The 20,346-nt window shown below is 38.0% G+C and overlaps 1 protein-coding gene across 3 annotated transcripts; it reads left to right on the top strand.

Moving 5' to 3' along the window:
* The first annotated feature begins 320 nt into the window (after positions 1–320).
* Positions 321–16,523, top strand: lrrc32 (leucine rich repeat containing 32). 3 transcript variants are annotated; one of them, XM_041801039.1, is made up of 3 exons: positions 321–414; positions 7,946–8,039; positions 11,547–16,523. In XM_041801039.1, exons 1-3 carry the CDS (start codon positions 380–382, stop codon positions 13,386–13,388), a joined length of 1,971 nt encoding a protein of 656 aa, XP_041656973.1. In that variant the 5' UTR covers positions 321–379; the 3' UTR covers positions 13,389–16,523. The 3 variants fall into 3 exon arrangements, with proteins under 3 accessions (XP_041656973.1, XP_041656972.1, XP_041656974.1); XM_041801038.1 differs by having other exon boundaries at positions 321–526; XM_041801040.1 differs by having other exon boundaries at positions 410–521.
* The last annotated feature ends 3,823 nt before the right edge of the window (positions 16,524–20,346 follow it).

Here is a 20,346-nt window from a genome sequence, read left to right as displayed (position 1 = left end):
TATGAAACATCAACACATTCTTTCTCCTCTAAATTCATCCATAAAAGGCAGCAAAGATAGAAAATATAGAGATTCAAGCATGTTTTGATTTCTTGGCCTCGTGGTCCAAAAATGTTGAAATACCCTGAATTCCAAATGGAGCTTGGTGTGTGAGAACATCCAAACTATTCCTGAAGAAATCATCCAAGTTCAGGATTAATAGAGGGTATTTTGGAGTGGGTGGGAGGTGGGGGGGTAGTGGGGGTTGTGTCTCCTCCAAGTGGAGCATAAAAATGAACTTCCCCACCCCCTTATAAGGCATTTCCCTGAGCTCGGTGGGAGGGGGGATGCAGGATATTCTCACAGGATGTGATGGCTGGACAGCAGCCGGAGCCGAGCGATGTGGAGGGGAAAGTCAGCTGAGAGGAGCGTTTGGTGGGTTTGCTTGGTTGCTATCGATCTGTGAGTGGGTGTGTGAGCGCGCTGAGGATGTGAAATCAACAAGGTCAGGAGGCTTTGAGAAGATCAGTCATCAGCTGAAAGTGAGGTACAAGTTCAGCTTTGTAAAGATCCTGCTGCTGCTGAGTTAAACGGTTGGCTTTGTAGGGGAGGCTTGGACTGTGTGAGCAGCTTGCTGGAGTGTGTGCATGGTTATATTCTGCAAGGGTGGAAGAAGTGTTACTTTATTTAGGTCAAAGAATCAATACAACAGTAGAAAAATAGTCCCTTAAAATGACAGTCCTGTATTAACTGTATAGGAGCAACAGTCTTTACATGTTAATTATACAGAGTGTATTTGAGATTTAAATGTGAGTGTATCTTTAAAGTGACTAACAACTGTTTTTTGCATTGTTAAAAGGTAACACTTCTGGACTGAAATGATTTAAGTAAAATTATGTAGAAAAATATACTTTTTCAGCCCTTAAAAGCATGAATTTCTCTGTGCTCATCATTAGAAGGCAAGATTTTTGTCAGAAATTTTGAGATACTTTGCTTTGATTTTTTTATATGGCATGTTTAAATACACTTTTTGCTTGTCTTTATTACCTTAATATATCATTGAAATAATACCATAAAAAATCTCCAAAAGAAGCAAATATAGGATGAAGAGTGTTAAATTCTGGAATATATCATTCCAGTCTGAAATGAAGCATGTTAGTGAGATTTTGACATCCTATTTTGAATATAGGTTTGCTATAATGAGGGACTGATGGCCCAGGGGCTACATATGGCTTCTCACCTAACATTGGTGTGGTCTGCAGGTCAATTTCAGATGTAAAACAACCCTAAATATGAAGAAACTGTTAAAAAAATCTGTCATGGAAACATGAAAACTAGATGTATTTCCATGATAATCTTTGACATATGTTCATCTATGCAAGAATTTACAACCATATTTGGCTGGGATTATCTTTTATAAAGTTTTAGAAAGTATTATAACAAGCATTTGAAAAATAGAAATGTAAAAACTTATAATCAAAATTTTTACTCCATATTTAACATAAGCATTCTTATATTTAAAGTTAAGAAATTATTTAAACTGCTAGAGCTTCAGACTTAAACGGAAATTTCCCTGCAGTTAGAAAGAGATTGAAATGCTCTAGTATGAAGAGATTATTTTATGTACAACATGTGATGTATGTTTATATGTCAGATCAAGCTTCCATAAATATTTACTTTGCTGGCATGACGCATCTAAATACATCTTTATTGAAATAATAAAAGAAAATAAAAATGTTTACACATAATGTAACAACACGCAAAGTCACAAATATAACGACAAAATCTCAAAAACTAAATATAACCCAACAAAATATTCCAAAATGTAACATAACATAAAGGACAAACCTGATAAAACATAATGTAATGTGACTAAAAGTAACACTACAATGACTTGGCGAAACACAACAAAATGTTCCAAAACGTAACAAAACATAAAAGAACAAACGTAATGTAACAAAACATGACATCGCAAAAATGTAATGTAATGGAACAAAATGTTTCAAAATGTAATGACCTAAAAAGAAGAACAAAGGTAACAAATCAAAATGTAACAAAACAAATGATCAAATAACAAGACATAATGCAATGAACAGTAACTGTAACATAAGAAAATGGGGTGTAACATAACAGAAATAAGGTAACTAAACAAAATAGTCACATGACATAATGTAAAGTAATGAAAAAAAAATGTTTTGAAATGCAAATAAAACATAATGTTAAAAAAGTAACATAAAACATTTAACAAAATTGAAAGTAATGTAAAAAAATGTAACATTACAAAAATGTAATGTGATGTAACAAAATAGTTACAAAACAAAACATAACATAACAAAATGTAAAGTCACGTAACAAAATAGTTACCAAACAAAACAAAACAAAATGTAAAGTCATGTAACAAAAAAGTTACAAAACATAATGTACCAAAAATTTAATGTCACAAAATGTAACATAACAAAGTAGTCACAAATTATAACATAACAAAAATGCTATGTAAAGTAACAAAATAGTTACAAAATGTAACATTACAAAAATGTGATATAAAAAAAGTTACAAAACTCAACATAACAAAAATGTAATTTAACGTAACAAAATAGTTACAAAACATAACGTATAACAAAAAATTTAAAGTAACCAAATAGTTAAAAGTTAAAACAACAAAATCTAATGTCAGGTAACAAAATAGTTACAAAACATAACATAGAAAAATGTAATGTAAGGTAACAAAATAGTTACAAAACCTAGCATAACAAAAATTTAATGTGACAGAATAGTTGCAAAACCTAAGGTAACAAAAATGACATGTAATGTCACAAAAAATTACAAAACGTAACATAACAAAGAACAAGTAAACTAGTAAAACAAAATGTTACAACAAAACAAAAATGATGTAACGTAGGAGGTAAGAAAAGTATTAGATCTTGTTAACATGCCATTTCAATGTGAAATGCACACAATATCTGCAATTCAGTTTAACACAATTAGTGATAACCGATAAAGCAAAGACCACAAAAGCCCTGCAGAAGGCTCCTCTATGAAAAAATAAAGTATAAATGGCTGGTTTGGCTAATAATATTTTTGTGTCGGTGCTCTACTGGTTGTTTCTGCATATCCCTAGAACAGAGGCTGTTGTCCTTGAAGGCCCTGGTCTGACTGGCTCCTTTCCCTACATGTCATTTTGCCACTCTTTCTCTCCTTGGTTCCTCACTCCAGACAGTGTCTTATCTCAATGAATAAAAGAACCATAATAAAAAGTAAAACTGTTAATTTAGCCCTTAATACCCCCTGAGTAAAATGTTGACAAAAAATGATGTTATCTTATTGATACTACTCATGCACATTTGCAGAAGTAGTATTCTCTGATGTACCTGCTCAAAGGGGAGATAGTTTTTTTTTTTTCTATCATATTTTATGAAAGTTTGAGAGTTTATCCCACTGGTTCCTCTTTTTTAAGAGTCAAGCCCCCTCAGAGGGTCCCAACATAAGTCTTAGTGCCTCATGGAGGGGAAAGTAATAACAGTGTTGAGCCTTAACAGATTGTTTTATGTGAAATAACAGATCTGAACTTCTTTGTGCCTCACAGAGTCTAAAATAAAAAACTTGATAAGTTTGTAGGGAAGCGTATCTTTCATGGAATTACAAACAGCATCTGAAACCAGCAAAGACAACGCTCATTTCTTACAGGGAAAAAAGACTGAAAACCCTGGTTTAACACAAAACAATGCTTCAAATTTAACTGTTATAAATCTAAATAAATGTAGTTAAAAAACACAGGTTAGAGGAAACTGGAACACTTAAGGAAAGTACCTCAAAACTTTACCTGGAGGACTATTTCTTGTTTGAGAAATGAAATTAGTGTTGATCTTTGCATTTCCTCATTAATAACCACAATGTTTTCTTACACTGTGATATTAAAAGACGTTCAACAACTAACTCATACGGTTGAAGCTGTGATTTGGACTTTCCGTGGCATTTAAAAAGCTCTTCCTCACAGATTGTTCTGGACTTATTTTCTGATTTCTGGGCTGTCTATTGTTTACCAGATAGATGCTTCCAGAAGCTCTGAGTGAATCACCAGTCTGTGTTTTAATCGTATACATGAGATGTTCATCAACTTTGACAAACAAACATCACATGAGACCATGTTAGATTTAATTTCCTCATGTAGGTGTTCAGGAAAGTTTATAAAAGATTTCTCATGATCTAAATCAAAACCTTTTTATTCCTCCGTACCTGTGATAGTCAGGGTCAGAGGCATTGTGTTGTCGGGTTATTCGTCCATCCATCGTCTTTAACTCTGTCTGTCTCATTCTTGTGCTGATATCTGAAGACTGCTTTTAGGGATGTTCTGTAGACTTTGCACAAATGTCCACTCGGATGGAGGGATGAAGTGAGTAGAGTTTGGAGATTAAAGGTCAAGGGTCAAGGCCACTGTGACATCAATTTTCGTGGGAACAACATTGCAAGAATGCACTGGAGGATTTTGTCTTGTGCCAAAATCATGCTTTTATTCCCAACTCCCTGTGTCTTATATAATGAGCTATCTACAATGGACTGTACAGTGCCCCTAGAAAGTATTCACCCCCTCAACTGTTTTACCCTTTTATTGATTTCATAAATCAACCACAGACAATAAAATGTAGCTTTTTTTTTATACAAAAACACAAAAAACCTCTTTGATGTCAAAGTGAAAACAGATTTCTGCAAAGCAATGTCAATTCAATAACTGGTTCACTGCTGAATCAGTATTCCTAGCTACCATTACACTATGAAGACAAAAAAAAAAAAAAAAAAAAAAAACACTTCAGGCAACTCAGAGAAAAGGTTATTGAAAAATACAAGTCGGGGGATGGAAACAAAAACATTTCCAAAGCACTGAGCATCCCCCAGAGTTCAGTTAAATCCATCAACAAGAAATGGACAGAATATGGCCCATTTCTGAATCTGCCTAGATCCGGCTGTCCTGAGCTGTACAGAGCTTGAGCAGTTTTGCAAAGAAGAAAGGAGTAAAATTGCGGTGTGCAAGATTTGCCAGATGTGCAAGCCTGATTGGGACCTATCCACGTAGACTCAGTGCTGTGATTGAAGCCAAAGGTGCATCTACTAAATACTGACTTGAAGGGGGTAAATATTAATGCACTTATTTAACATTATATATTTTTTTATTTGATGGACATTACTTTGTAGAAATCTGTTTTCACTTTGACATTAAAGAGACTTCTTTGTCTTTTTTTTTGTCTGAAAAGCCAAAATGTTTTGACCATACAACACAATGCATGGAGTCTCAGTCAAAAATCATCACTTTATCAACATAACGTCTCATTCTGCAACATAAGCAAAAGATTATCAGGAGGTCAGTGGATCACAGAGCTGCCATGACATCATTGATGAGGAAAAGTTACTTTTGAGGTGAAAAACCACATAATTTTCCATGAAATCACACATCCTATATAGAAATCATAAACCTTTTGATGCCATAATTTACACACACGTGGTTGAAGCAGTAAAATTATGGAATCATTTTGAAATGAATGGCAGATCAAACACCAGAAGGCAAAGAAATCCACTGTTCCTGTGTGAACTTACAGTCCTCCTGTGGTATCTGCCCTCTTGTCTCAAGCTGATCAAGGCTGTGCTGCGTTGTGCTCAGGACACATTGTGTTGCATAGTGCTGCACTGGGTAGTGCTGTTCTGCATTGTTCTGCATTGTGTTGTGCTGTGTTACATTGTGCTGCGTAACATTATGCTGCATTGCCTTACGTTTCACTGTGTTTTGTTGTGCTGCATTACATTATGCTGAATTACATTTTGCTGCATTACGTTGCACAGCGTTATACTGTGCTGTGTTATGTTGTGCTGTGTTTTGCTGTGCTGTGTTACATTATGCTGTTAGGTTGCACTGCATTTGTTTGCACTGCATTTCATTGCACTGCATTACGTTGCGCTGCATTACGTTGTGCTGTATTATGTTGCGCTGTTTTGTTATGCTGCATTGCATTGTGCTGTTATGTTGTGCTATGTTGCGCTGTGTTATGATGTGCTGCATTATGTTGTGCTGTGTTACATTGTGCTATGTTGCGCTGCGTTATGTTGCGCTGTTTTTGTTGAACTACATTACATTGCACTGTGTTACATTGCACAGCGTTATGTTGAGCTATTTTGCGCTATGTTGCACTGTGTTATGATGTGCTGCATTACAATGTGCTGCATTATGTTGTGCTGCATTATGTTGTGCTGCGTTATGTTGTGCTGCGTTACGTTATGCTGCATTACGTTGTGCTGTGTTACATTGTGCTGCACTAAATGCTGTGTTACGTTGTGCTGCATCACATTGCGCTGCAGTATGTCATGCTGTGTTACATTGCACTGCAGTATGTTGTGCTGTGTTGCGCTGGGTTGTGTTGCGCTAAGCTATGTTGTATTGCATTGTGTTGATGCACTTAGAGTGTGTGGGGTCGGAGTCTTGGGTCAAAGCAAAAATTCAGTTTAACAGAACAAAGTGCAGCTGGTGTATGAGGGATTTACAGGTTACAGTGTGACTCTGTATCAGTGTTGGCTGGTGATAGCTAGTTAGCTACAGAAAGCTATAAGGAATTTTATTCAAACTTTGCACAAATGTCTTGACGGACTCAAATTAACTGATTTGATTCTGAAAGTCAGAGGCCAATATAACTGTGCTTTCAAATCATGTAAGTACAGTAACTGACCAAATGCACTGAGGGATCACTATCAAATATGGCAAAAACTTACATTTGAAATTTAGGATTAACTAATTACATTTTAAAGTTCACTCCAGCCTTACGTATTGTAAGAACACCGTCATCTTGTTCCATTTGCATGCAATAACACAATGGAAGAAACGTTCATCACGTAATGAGTAAAATTTTATAAAAAAAAGTTCCAGCAGATGCTGATTCATTACTCTCCCTTTTCAAACTTCCCTATCTGCGTGCTCTGTTACTTCACTGACTGAACACAGGACAGCTGACCAGTATGAGCAGGGGAGAGGGAGATGTGAAGTGAAGGATAATGGGAAGGAAAATATAGTGTACTGTATGAAACACTTTACAAAACATTCAGGGTTTGAGGCAGAATTATCTGCTTGAACTCAGCACCCTAGGTGATTACCTATACAGAGAGTGACAGTCAGGCCAGGCTGTAGCAGCTGCAGGTGACACGCTCGCTGTCATGCAACCTGTGGAGTGTGGCTGCTAGACATAGTGGGAGGGAGAGACATCTAGCTTGTCTGATACAGAACTTTTCTGCCCTTTCACTGTCTAGCAATTGTACACCTTGTAGAAGCATTATATAGTTTAAGTCCTCTAGTTAATGACTTAAAATAAAGAAGTGGCTATCTTTTAGGGCAAAAACTGTCTACATTTTTAATTAAAAAAAAGACCTGCAAACCTCTTTATTTTCACCTGAATTCCCCCTCTCTACCCTCCTCTTGGGTACTTACCATTACAGCGGCGATAATTACTCCCACACTGTCTGCCCTAAATGGTTGCATGTTGTTTTGTTCTGCTCAGGGGAACCAATCAGGAAACATTTTAGCAAGACTGTGCAAAAAAATGAAGCACGGAACTCATAAAAATGACTCAGTACAGGCCAAAACAAAACAATTACATCTTTTTTCTGTTTTGAAACAACAACCTACAGAAAAGGATCCTCAGATTTCCTCAGAAATCAGGTATTATCTCTGAGCTTAGTCATTTTTCCTCAGTAGTACCAGTTCTGCAGCTGAAATCAGTCTGTAATGGAGTATAGAGCAGAAATGCCACAGCCTACAGCTAACAAAAAGCCCCTTCTGTATCTCAGGGCATAAATAGCTCCGTCATAGATCAGCGTGTCACACATTAGGTCAGGCTGCTTCCCTCTTCCTTCCCTTTTCACGTCATATCACCTACAGCATGCTTCCTGCACTCATGGCTCTCTAACTTGCCTCATCTCTCCCTCTCTACTGCAGCACCATGGCCGCAGTCCAGCTGCTCTTCCCGCTGTTGGTCAGCTGCGTGGCGGCATTCGCACACCCTCCCCGCCACATCCCAGCATGCCAAGTGGTAAGTAAAGCCTCTAAACACACATCTATTGGTGTTAAGTTACCAGTTCTGTTGTAGTGCTCTTATTTCGAAGCATCCTTGAGGTACATTCTTCCCATTTTCATTGAAAAAATCCTAAATATGTGTTTTTTCATCTGCTCTTGGTTTACTTTCATTGGTTGCTCCCTGCAAATAAAATGAGGCCCCTAATCCTTCAAGTGCTTGAGGTGTATTGCCATTTTCTTCAGGCAGATGGTTTATTTTAAAGCCTCTGACCTGGGCAGATCTGGTTTATTATTTCAAGCTCTTGAGCTGTGCATTCAAGCTTTTAATGCTTGGACAAAGAAGCATTATCTGGCTTTTTTGGGAGAGAAAAATCAGCGAGTACAGTAGACTGTGATGTCTTTTCTTTGGATTTTCTAATGAATCAAGTCTTAGTTTTTTCTTGTGATAAGTCTGCCAAATTTCTTCCTCTTATGATGTTACAAACTGGAAAAGTTAGATGGTGTTTTCCCAGGAGAGAGCAGCGGATATGTAGAGGAGTTTGAAGCGATGAAGTGGGGTGTGAAGGGAAGGAGAACCAGGAGAAAATAAGAGTGATGTTGGATGTTACAATAACTGTTCACAGATTTTTGAGAGCATGCGTTGGTGTGCATCTGGGCAGCAGATTATCTTACTTCATCTTTTAACGTCATCTCTGTGATGCTGCTCTAAAATAAGGCACAAAAAAGAGACAACTATTATTCACTTGACAAAATCAGATCAACTGGATGCTATTTTTAAAGTAAACCCTTTAACTCATGTATACAGCATTAAAACATGAAGAACCTCATACAAGGGCCTAGGGTGCCATATGATTATTTTTCACTGTAAACTTTGTTTGCATTCTTTTCTTTTGCATTTATCAGAACATGCCTCTGCAGCTATTTTAGCTGATGTTTTATTAATTTTGTACTTCTTTTTTTATTGTGTACTGTTCCAGTTTGAGTGTTTTTGACTTTTGCCATTCTTGGTCAGACCTCCCCTGACAAACAGACCTCTTATCTCCTGGCTAAATCATAAAGGCTTCTGTGCATTCTAATGAATGTTTATTGGGTTTAATAATTATTATCAGGTTGGGAGGTAATAGGGTATAGGTTAGGGGGTTTAAGGGGTAACTGTTTTGGTTATTACAAAGAAGAATACAATAATGGGTGAGATACCCATTCCCATTTGTAAAGGTTATAAAGATGAATAAATTAAAAGCTGTTAAATTGATCAAAATCCTGCTAGTATTTGCCTTAAGGTAGCAGATCTTCAAGTGCCATCCCACATCCAATCTTTCTTTGTTTTTTAACCTCCATGTTTACCTCTACAATTGGTTTTAACGCCTCCCCTTTGGTGGGCATTGCAGGGCACTGAGCACCAAAACAATCCAACACAGAAATTGTTTTTCCCCTTTTTGTCACTCTGATTAAGTGTCAGAGAGTAAAACTTTCATCTCACAGGCACCTCAGCCCTGCTTATTGTGAAATATCCTGCACTATCTCTTGCTGCGTTATTGTAACTTAAAGGGATATTTCAGTAATTATGAAGCTGTATGAGGTATGTAGCAGTAGCATTAGCCTCCAGTGATTTCAGTGAGCATTGCTCCTTTAAGAAGGGAGAGGGACCTGGATGCAGCCAAGGACCTCCTCTTCATACCGGAAGTCAGACAAGTGCCGCCATAACTCGTCTTTTAGTACTCAACTTAATCACTTGAACTGAACGTCTTCTTTGTTGTTTTCTGCGTGTGTCGCCACCATATTAATAGAGGCGAGTCTGCCACATAAGGAAATACAAGTAGACAAAAAATACATGCCTTTTAAGACTAACAAGCTCAGCGATTACATAACATTAGTTTAAATAAATCGATTTATGATCCAAATTCAAGTATCACTTTGCACTGACATAATATGCGATGGGAGATTGGCTGGCTACTTAGTCGCTACATCATTCAATACAATAGACAAGGACTGCTCAAGTTTTCAGAATAAAAAGCTCAAACAATTTGATTATATATATATATATATATATATATATATATATATATATATATATATATATATATATGCAAATTCAGAATAAAAAAATCCTCTGGCAACATGGCAGCTACGCTGACATCCGGCCAGCCAGTCAATCTTCCGTTGCATATCATATCTTTGCTCAGTGATACGTGAATTTGGATCATAAATCAATTCATTAAAATTATTGTAACATTATCGCTGTGCTTGTTATTCTGAAAAGTCATGTATTTTTTGTCTACTTATATTTCCTTATGTGGCGGACCTGCTGATATTAATATGGCATGCTTTTGCAGGATTTCATTCTGGTGATGGCTATAGGTGAAGGATTCCCTATGACAGTAGGCACGCCTGCATGTAAATGTCTGATCAGTGAAAGTCTGACTGGGAATTTTTACTGGTTTTATTTGTTTGAATATTGTCCCAGGTGATGTATAAAACTTTGAGTATATGTTAATGTCTGAGTTTCTCTGTGGTTGTCAGATAATGTAAATGTGTATATTAAAGGGATGTGTGCAGTGCTGCAGAGCCACATAGCGTTCAGTGGTAGCTGCTTCTGTCCTGACCTTTATTTGCCCTCAGGCCTCCACACAGATCATGTGACTGGAAGCTCTGAATCTCTCAAACATGCCTTGTTCCCATCTTTTAGGCTTTCATTATCTGCTCCACCATCATGATGCGATGTAAACCAAAGCACATGTATATCAGCTGCTGTAAACACAGCTTTAAGTTCAGGGTTTTCAGGAATGTAAGCAGTTTCCCTCCAGACAGGCTGTGTTTATATCTCTGATAACACCTCAGCTGCATTCTGCAGTCGCAGGGAAACAGGTTTCATGCTTTTTAAACAATGATACCTTGTGATTTGTCTCTCAGGGCCTGATAACAGACACAAGATGTTTTGCCCTCTGGTAGTTCCTGAATAAATCAATGTGTTTGTTTACTTGTAACTAACAAGGAATGGCGCTCTCAGGCCACCACAAATATGCCAAGAAGCTCGATATGCTCAGAGAGAAAACAGAGGAGGAGACAGTTTTATGAGCTGCTTTTGGACAAGGTGGTCTCTAGGCCATATGGTTTGGATTATAAACTTGACTTAATAACTTAAACTTTGGATCTATTGAGGGGAAAGGGAGTGAGAATGACGAGAATGGTGGGTTGGTGGTCAGATTGTGAGATGTAGGTTTGTATCTGAAAATCTTTCTTTAACATGCTGTTATCATGGTTTAAGAATTGGGGGAGAAAGATTTATCTTACACCTCTATTAGCAGTTGACGTTTTGGATTAAATCAGAGAAAAATATCCTTTGTTATCCAGTGTCATTAACCCCAGAGGACAGTTCTGCTGCCAAGAACACGCTGTAGATGCTCTGACTCATAAACCAACCGTCCACATACGCTCTAAACATTTGCTCTGCATTGTGTCATGGTCAGGAAATCTGGCAGGACGCCGACATAATCAGACTTGTGTGTTTGTCTTTTGTTCATAGGTCCAGATGGATGTGTTTTGCAGCAATCTAAACCTCAGGAGCGTCCCGGTCGACCTTCCTCGCGGCGTCCAAATGCTGGATCTTTCCCGTAACCAGGTGCAGAATCTCACCCAGGAAACCCTGGCGTACCACACCAGCTTTAACCACCTGAATCTTCACTCCAACAAGATCCACTTCATCCAGCCGGGACTCTTCAAAGACATGATAGATCTGAGAGTCTTAGATCTGTCCAGGAATCATCTGAATGTTTTCGCTCACTCCAGAGTCAACATCGGGCCTCTTACAGCTGTTGAGTCACTTGATCTTTCAAGTAATGGGCTGTACACAGGAATGTCTGACTATTTCCTGGCTGATTCCCCATCGCTCGCCAACCTTTCTCTGAACAGCAACAGCATCACCAAAATAGCACAAAATACTTTCAGCGGGTCCTCGTCCCTAGAGAGAATCAGCCTCCACAATAACGTCATATTGGAGATTGAAGACGGAGCTTTTGACTCCTTGAGTCATCTGACCGAGCTCGACCTGTCCAAGAACTCGATCACGTGCATCACAGACTTTAATTTGTGCAATCTTAAAGTTCTCAATCTCAGCAAGAACAGCATGGAGCTTTTCCAAAGTACAATGTCGACAGATCCATACAAGCTTCAAATTCTTGATCTGAGTGAAAATAAAATGCATTACTTCCCTCTCCTACCAAGAAATAACATGCTCCAATATTTGGACGTGTCACGAAACCGACTTCACAGCGTCAACGTCACAGCAAATGCTGACAGAAGGACCACTGTCTTTCTTTATCACCTGAGATACTTGGACATGAGTTACAACCAACTACAGTTCATTCCCCAGTCCTTTTTCTACTGCATGGCCTCACTGGAGGTCCTAAATGTGAGCAATAACTGTATTAGCTCATTTTCTCTCACTAATGAAGCACTTCTGCAGACAGTTAAGATCATAAATCTCAGCTATAATTCACTGCAGAGTCTGACATTTGGGGAAAACACTCTGACGTCACTGGAAGAGCTCCTCTTGCAAGGAAATGACCTCAACACCTTGGACAATCAAATATTCCAAAGACTCCCAAGTATCAGACACTTGTACCTCCAGGAAAATAATTTGGAAATCTGTGACTCAAGCCAAAACCACAAGGATCCTCAAGAATGTGTCTCCTTTTCCTCCGTACCAAACTTGCAGTTTTTATACCTCTCTGAGAATAATCTGCGAACTCTTCCTTCGAATGCTTTTGCTGACACCCCTCTTAAGTTACTAGACTTGTCCCTGAACCCGGGCTTGGACATGCATGAAGATTCCTTCTCTGGTTTGGAGAGCTCCCTGGTTCACCTCCTCCTGAGGGAAAACAACATTTCCAGTCTAAACACCGACCTGTCATCACTGAAGAGTCTGAAACACATAGACCTGTCCACCAACCAGTTGACCACTCTGCCTATGTGGAACAAAGAATCATCCATTGAGTCGCTAAACCTGCAGAACAACAACCTGGTCACCCTGGAGCCCAGCACCATGTTCGCTCTGGAGCACTCACTCAAAACTCTCTATATGGGCTCCAACCCTCTAAGCTGCTGCAGCAACCTAGACTTCCTTCACATGGTCCAGAACTCAGCTTTGGTTATTCCTGACATTGAGACTGTGACCTGCGTTCTCGATGACTACTCGGAGCCTGTGAACATCGGGAAGGTGACGGAGGAAATGTGTCAGAGGCCGAGCATCCAGAACTATGTGATCACTGTTGTTTTGGTAGCGTTACTTACCCTGATTGTGCTAGGGCTGCTCATTAAATGTTGCCAATTGAGGAAACAAAAGCCCAACCGGAGTTTCAACGCATAAAGTGAATGGACAGTCCACATGCAGGACCATGAAGGATTTATACCTGCCACTTTTTCCAACTTAAGGTTTAAGACTTGAACGTCTTCTGAATGGACCATTGAAAGCCTGAACCCAACTGTCACATGGAAATAGAGCCAGGCCTTACCTGGATTAGGCAGGCTCAAACTGAATATGGGTCCTTGGTGGGTTGGTGTGAGAAGGAACTGGGTAGTCCGGGGGCCTGTACTCGGCCTAGAGATACTCTAGAGAAGAATGGGTCCTAACTGGGCTACAGCCACCCATTATGGACCCTGTAAGGAGCCCACCAAGCCTCTTCATCAACCCATATGGTTTAAGTGTGCTTCACTACTTGGAAAGTGAGGACAGATTGGCTTGGCCCCAGCTGATTAGCCAAGACTGGTCCAACATAACAGCCTAAGCACCCCCCCTTTCGGGTCCAGATATTTGGGTTAACATCACCATTTTAACTCTTGGAGTACAAAATTGCGCAAAAAAAGAGGATATGTTCTAGTTAAATGGTGAACAATGACAAACTGATGGACTGAATGGCTGTATGTGAAGAAAGGGTGTGCTATAATATCCCAAAAATGAAGACAATACCACTGAAACAAGAACCTCTTTTGGAAGAGTGTGTTGCTTGGATTTTAAAAATGAGAAGTTTGGACTTTTGATGCATCTATGCATCTTGTGGCCATTTAAGGAACTGCAATTTTAAGCAGAGGTGTTTCCTGTTTGGTTTTAAGCCACATGCTTACCACTAATTTATTGAATGTGAATGGAAGATCCACACTACAACACTTTAGGACTGAGATGAAGCAGTACAATGTTCAGGGAAAGTCTGACTTGTTTGGAAACATGCTGATTTGCTTTCTTGATAAAAGTTTAAGTTAAACGAAACACTTGCTGAATAATGGCTGCTACTTTTTATGTTAGATGAATTAGCGCTGCATAAAAGCTGGGAAAAGGGTATAATAGCTAGCCGGATTTTATCCCAAGGTATCACTGACCACTTCCTCTAAAACTAACTGATAGTTTTCTTAGTTTCATTTGTTATTAGTAGGTGTTACTCCACCTGGCCAAGAAGTATGGTGCATTTACCCCTGTCCCTCTTCAGTTACACTTCAATATGCCCTTCAACGTTAATGTAAACTGGATTTTTATGCCAGTTACTGAGCAAAGAGGGTTTACAGGCAATTTTGTTTGCTTAAGATGGAGCAAACCAACACTGTACAACTGAACAAATTGGAAATACTCAAAACATTTATTGTAGCTGATTACATCAAAATTTTTTAAGTATTATGACTTTCTTTTTATCTGAGTATGACTCAAGTGAATATATATAATTATGTTTTCCATCCACAGCACTTTTTCTTTTATGTCTTCCACATGTTCTGATTCTGAACAATCATGCCCCCCAAAGTGACCTGATCTGACTGATTACAAGTAACAAAGACTGAAAGGATCACTTTAACCCTGAAAGTACTCTTCAGGACATCATCCTTGCTATGTCAAAGTCGGTCCCCACAGATGGGACTTGTCTAACTGAGTAGGTAACTTCACTCATGGTGCAAAAGTGCCTAATGCCCACAGGCATTCTGGAAAACTATGTGTATTAATAGATAGACGTCAAATAATTTGAGTACAATGACAAAAACATACTTTAAGTGATGAGTATTGGTTACTAAAACAAAAAAATGAGGTGAAATAGCTATTTGGATGGTTTAGTTAACACAACCAGTTTTTTCTAACAACCTTTTATTGTTTGGCCTTACAGTGTAGCTGGTTCCCCCTGTTTCTAGTCTTTATGCTAAGCTAAGCTAACTAGCTGCTGGCAGCATGCATGTTAAAGATAGTATGAATAAGTATGATATAGATAGTATGAGATAGTATGAAGGAGCAAGTGGTGTAACTTTTGGCAAAAAAGCAAAGCACAAGTACTAAGGCGTATTAGGGCTACTCTAAAAGAACAGAAAATTTATAGGACTCTTTAATTTTTCAAGAAGGAAACTTGATATTTTTTTCTTTAGTTGAAGTTGCAAATTTATGAGAAAACAGACATTTTTAATCATGAATTAATAAGAAAAATACTCAGATTTTTTTTAAAGTGTAAAATGTGGTAAATTTATGGGAAAATAAGACATTAAGTTGAATAGAATAAGACATTATGATGTCTTCAAATTTATGAGAAAAAAACTCAAACCATTAGTTGTGTCAGAGTTGTCTCTGAGATGCTGTCAGTGTGAGGATTTTTTGAGTCTGAATGCTAAAGAAAATATGACGACTCTGGGCTAAAACCACGTCTTTCCTTAAAGTTCAGTCTCAGTTAAAAGTATAATCATTATGTTCTTAACTGCTGTAGTTTTAAAGGGCAGATGTCTTTATCTGATAAGATTTTCTTTCACACAATAACATAAAAAATCTTAGTTTAAGTTCTTGTAAATTTATGATTTTCTAAATCTGAAAACAGATTTTTTTCATCTTAATTTTTGACTTAACAAATTAAAAAATTCTTAGTTTGATTTTTGGTTGATATTACAAGTTGATGACCTTCAGAGTGGCCCTAATACTCCTTTGCATGCACTCCAACATGATGAACTATGACTTTTAAAGGTCCATGAAGGGAAAGAAAAAAAGACAATCCAAGCAGGGTGTCAAATGTCTTAAAACAGTGACATTTAGTGTTGTTGTATCTGTGAGAGGAAGTTTCCTTTAAGCTAAAAATAAAGTACAAAACACTAAAAGGTCATGAAACATAATTCTCTATTCAGGATGAAGAATTTCAACGAAATCAAGCATTTAGATTAAGAGACAGTTTTTATTCAGCCGTCCTTTTACCCTTTATGTAGTTTGCACTTTAAATGTGATATGTTTTCATGAATGTGTGGTGTTTGTGACTGTTAACACTAAGAAATAATGACATTTTAACAGTTGTGTTTTTCTGGACTGATCCCATGAAGGCCTGCAGTGCTTCCTTTACAGGTAGAATATCTATTAAAATGTTCCAATGAAGTGTAAAAATAAAGTTGAACGCTGGATTAGACACTGACATGAATGACTGTGATTCTCTGAAGTACAGTACACATTTGTACAGCCCACTGTATTTATTTTCATAAATAAAGATGAAATCCAGCGCTGCATTGTTGTGCCTACTTCTGGCTTGGACAGTTTCATATCATGCAGAGAATAAAGAGTTTTTCTTAAAAAATATATTTTTGTTATCTTTTAAGATTGTCTTGTTTTAATACTTTTCTTTAAGTGTGATGTTGTTTTGTTTAATAATGTAAGAAAATATTTTTTACCAAATTATTATGTACACTTCATCCTTGTGTTAGATATCATAGTCTTTGTGTCTTTTCCCTTGATCTGATTCTTTGATACAGTTGGCTCCAGTGAAAGAATAAAGGACCTAAGGATGCCTTTAATCAGTGAAATCCTGTCAAAATCATGAGAATATTGCTGAAGTCTGATGCCAGTGATGTTATCAGCTTTAGCAGACAGACAGAGTCCACAACCTTTTATTGGAGATAAGAACTGTGGATTTATTATATTCATTATAATACTATTATACTGTTAATGATTTCAAAAAGCATAAAGGTGAGGGGAAAAGCAACTCAAACCGTAAGTGAACAGGCCCATTCCTCACAAGTGCAGCCTGTATGACCTATCCACCTATACACCAGCCCTCCTGACCCTGAATTAACCTGGGCATGAGGAATTCTCCCAGTTCTCCAGATTAACCACTCCGGACCTGTAACCAGTCCTCCTGTGGATGTGTGAGGTGTGTTACACATTCTGATCTCCCTCCAGTCTGAACCAGCGTTCACATTAAGTTGTCAGATTTTAAGGCTAGTTACCAACGTTTATGATAGCAACGTCAACATTACATTGTGCTAATGTTACTAGCAATGTAACATTAGTTGTACTGCAAAATTAGAGTAATTTCTACATACTCCAATTGCGAAACACTTTTATGAAATGTGAATAAAACTATAAAGTAAATAGTTTGTAAATTTAGAGATATTTTGCAATCTATATCCTACTGAATACAGCATTAAAACAAAATAATTTAAGGTCACATTTTATGCTAAATACACATTTTCAGGCTTTTCTTACAAAAATATGTGCCTGTCCACAATCCCCCCAAGAATCAGAAAAATCCATTCCCTCCCCCCTCTCTTTCTCCACCTTTCAGAAAAGTGTGCTGAAACAAGTTGTTCTCAGATTTTCCCCTCATGATGTCATGTTGGGGCTTAGCTCCGCCCCCAGGTTCAGTTTCCTCTCCCTGCTTGAAGAAAATTCTGCCCTCAGCTGAGAGGAGGATCAGGAGAGCCACATCCATTAAGCCACATCCATTTCCTGAGAGGGGCGGAGTCAGACAGTTCAGTAACATTTAAAGCGACAGACTCAGGAACAGCTCATTCTGAGCAGGGCTGAAACAGAGGGATTTTTAACATGCAAAAATCAAATGCTGGAGTGTTTCAGCAACAAACTTCACAGGCATGTTTTGGGGACCTCTGAGACCAATATAGACTTGTCTTAAAGGGGTAAAATATGTGACCTTTAAAGGTCACATAAACCTATGTATTTATGTGACCTTCAAAGGTCACATAAACCTATGTATTTATGTGACCTTCAAAGGTCACATAAAGAGAACCTGGTGCCAACACTGAATGTGAACAACTGCTCCTTTTATACCCAATAATGGTGCTATTACCTGCCTCCGATCAACATGTGGAATGTTCCAGGTGTTTCGGAGCATTCTACAACTTTTCCTAGTCCTTTCGTGCCCCTGTCCCAACTTTTTTGGAATGCATTGCATGCATAAAATTCAGAATGCATATAAAACAAAAGTTAAAACGGACAGTTTGAGCCTGAAATATCTTGTCTTTTATAGTTGAATCTAGGTCTAAAAGGATTCGCTGATAACTTTATTCTGTTTTTTGATACAAACTTTACACAACATACTATTTTTTCTGGATTGAGGTTTGTACATTAAAAATCCATTAACAGAACATGAATTAAGCTCAAACAGGCCATTTGACTGGTACACATTTGAATGCTTAACTTTATTATCCAGAAAATCATTTCACATAACATCAACAACATGATATCAGATTACACATGCTGCTCTTCCCTCTCTAAGTTTCACTTTGGTCAAGGTGAATTTAAATGGAATATGTGAGCTGGGAATTTTCCAAACTTACCACACTGAGGTAAAGCCAACAATAAACAAAAGAGGTAACTTCCAGCAGATGAGTTACACATTTATGAGTTCACATTGCAATATTAATCACATGGCAACCTGCCAGAATAATATTCATACTACCATATAAGATAAGATAAAATATGATAAGATATTCCTTTATTAGTCCCACAAGGGGAAATTCAAATTTACAGCAGTATAAAAGTGTCTTAGACAAAGCAGGCCATTGGCAACAGAAATACAGTAGAAATCGAGGACAAATAAAAGTAGTTTTCAAGAGCACCAATGAATACAAAACTATAAAATATGTAGTGTGAAAATGTCAGCTTACAAAATATAAATTGTATTTACAAACAGTCATGTACAGGTTGGATATTTTACAGATTGGGTGTGGTGGAGATATTTATATGTACACCTATATCCACATATATACAGTCATGGACAAAAATATTGGCACCCCTGGAATTTTTCCAGAAAATACACCATTTCTCCCAGAAATTGTTGCAATCAACAAATGCTTTTGGTATACATGCATTTATTTCCTTCATGTGCATTGGAACAACACAAAAAATCTGAAGAAAAAAGACAAAATTGACATAATTTTACACAAAACTCAAAAAATGGGCTGGACAAAATTATTGGCACCCTCAACTTAAAATTTGGTTGCACAACCTCAGAAAAAAATAACTGAAACCAATTGCTTCATATAACCATCAACAAGCTTCTTACACCTCTCAACTGGAATTTTGGACCACTCTTTTTGCAAACTGCTCCAGGTCTCTTAGATTTGAAGGGTGCCTTCTTGCAACAGCAGTTTTGAGATCTCTCCATAGGTGTTCAATGGGATTTAGATCCAAACTCATTGCTGGTCACTTCAGAACTCTCCAGTGCTTTGTCTCCAACCATTTCTTGGTGCTTTTTGAGGTACATTTCGGGTCGTTGTCCTGCTGGATCACCCATGACCTCTGATGCAGACCCAGCTTTCTGACACTAGGCCCTACATTGCGGCCCAAAATTTTTTGATATTCTCAGATTTCATGATTCCTTGCGCACAGTCAAGGCACCCAGTGCCAGAGGCAGCAAAATAACCCCAAAACATCCTTGAACCTCCCCCATGTTTGACTGTAGGTACTGTGTTCTTTTCTTTGTAGGCCTCATTCCATTTTCTGTAAACAACAGAATGACGTGCTTTTCCAAAAAGCTTTACCTTAGTCTTATCTGTCCTCAAAATGTTCTCCCAGAAGGATTGAGGCTCACTCGGGTACATTTTTGCTAACTCCAGTCTGGCTTTTTTATGTCTCTTTGTCAGCAGTGGGGTTCTCCTCGGCCTCCCGCCATAGCGCTTCATCTCATTCAGATTACGACGTATGGTTCGAGCTGACACTTTTGCACCCTGAGTCTGCAAGACAGCCTGAATTTGTGTGGAAGTTGACTGAAGATATTTATCCACCATTCCAACTATCCTGCGTTGCATTCTTTTGTCAATTTTTCTCTTCCATCCACGTCCAGGGAGATTAGCCACAGTGCCATGGGTTATAGCCGTCTTGATTATTTTACGCACAGTGGACAAAGGAATTTCAAGATCTCTGGAAATGGTCTTGTAACCTTGAGATTGTCCATATTTTTCCACAATTTTGCTTCTTAAGTCCTCAGACAATTCTCAGCTCCTCTTTCTCTTCTCTATGCTTGGTGTGACACACACAGGCACACAACACAAAGGCTGAGTCAACTTTTATACATTCTAACTGGCTTCAG

The sequence above is a fragment of the Cheilinus undulatus genome, linkage group 12 (assembly GCF_018320785.1).
Source record: "Cheilinus undulatus linkage group 12, ASM1832078v1, whole genome shotgun sequence".
NCBI lineage: Eukaryota > Metazoa > Chordata > Actinopteri > Labriformes > Labridae > Cheilinus > Cheilinus undulatus.
Note: the sequence above shows the minus strand (reverse complement) of the source record. Positions and strands in the feature narration are given on the sequence as shown.

What these genes read in the sequence shown, in the direction of transcription:
- lrrc32 (XM_041801038.1), top strand. Translation starts at nt 327, where the DNA reads ATGCAGGATATTCTCACAGGATGTGATGGCTGGACAGCAGCCGGAGCC. An exon ending in AGTCATCAGCTGAAAGTGAG is followed by an intron (nt 527 to 7,945) that starts GTACAAGTTCAG and finishes TCTCTACTGCAG; the next exon opens with CACCATGGCCGCAGTCCAGC. An exon ending in ACATCCCAGCATGCCAAGTG is followed by an intron (nt 8,040 to 11,546) that starts GTAAGTAAAGCC and finishes TTTTGTTCATAG; the next exon opens with GTCCAGATGGATGTGTTTTG.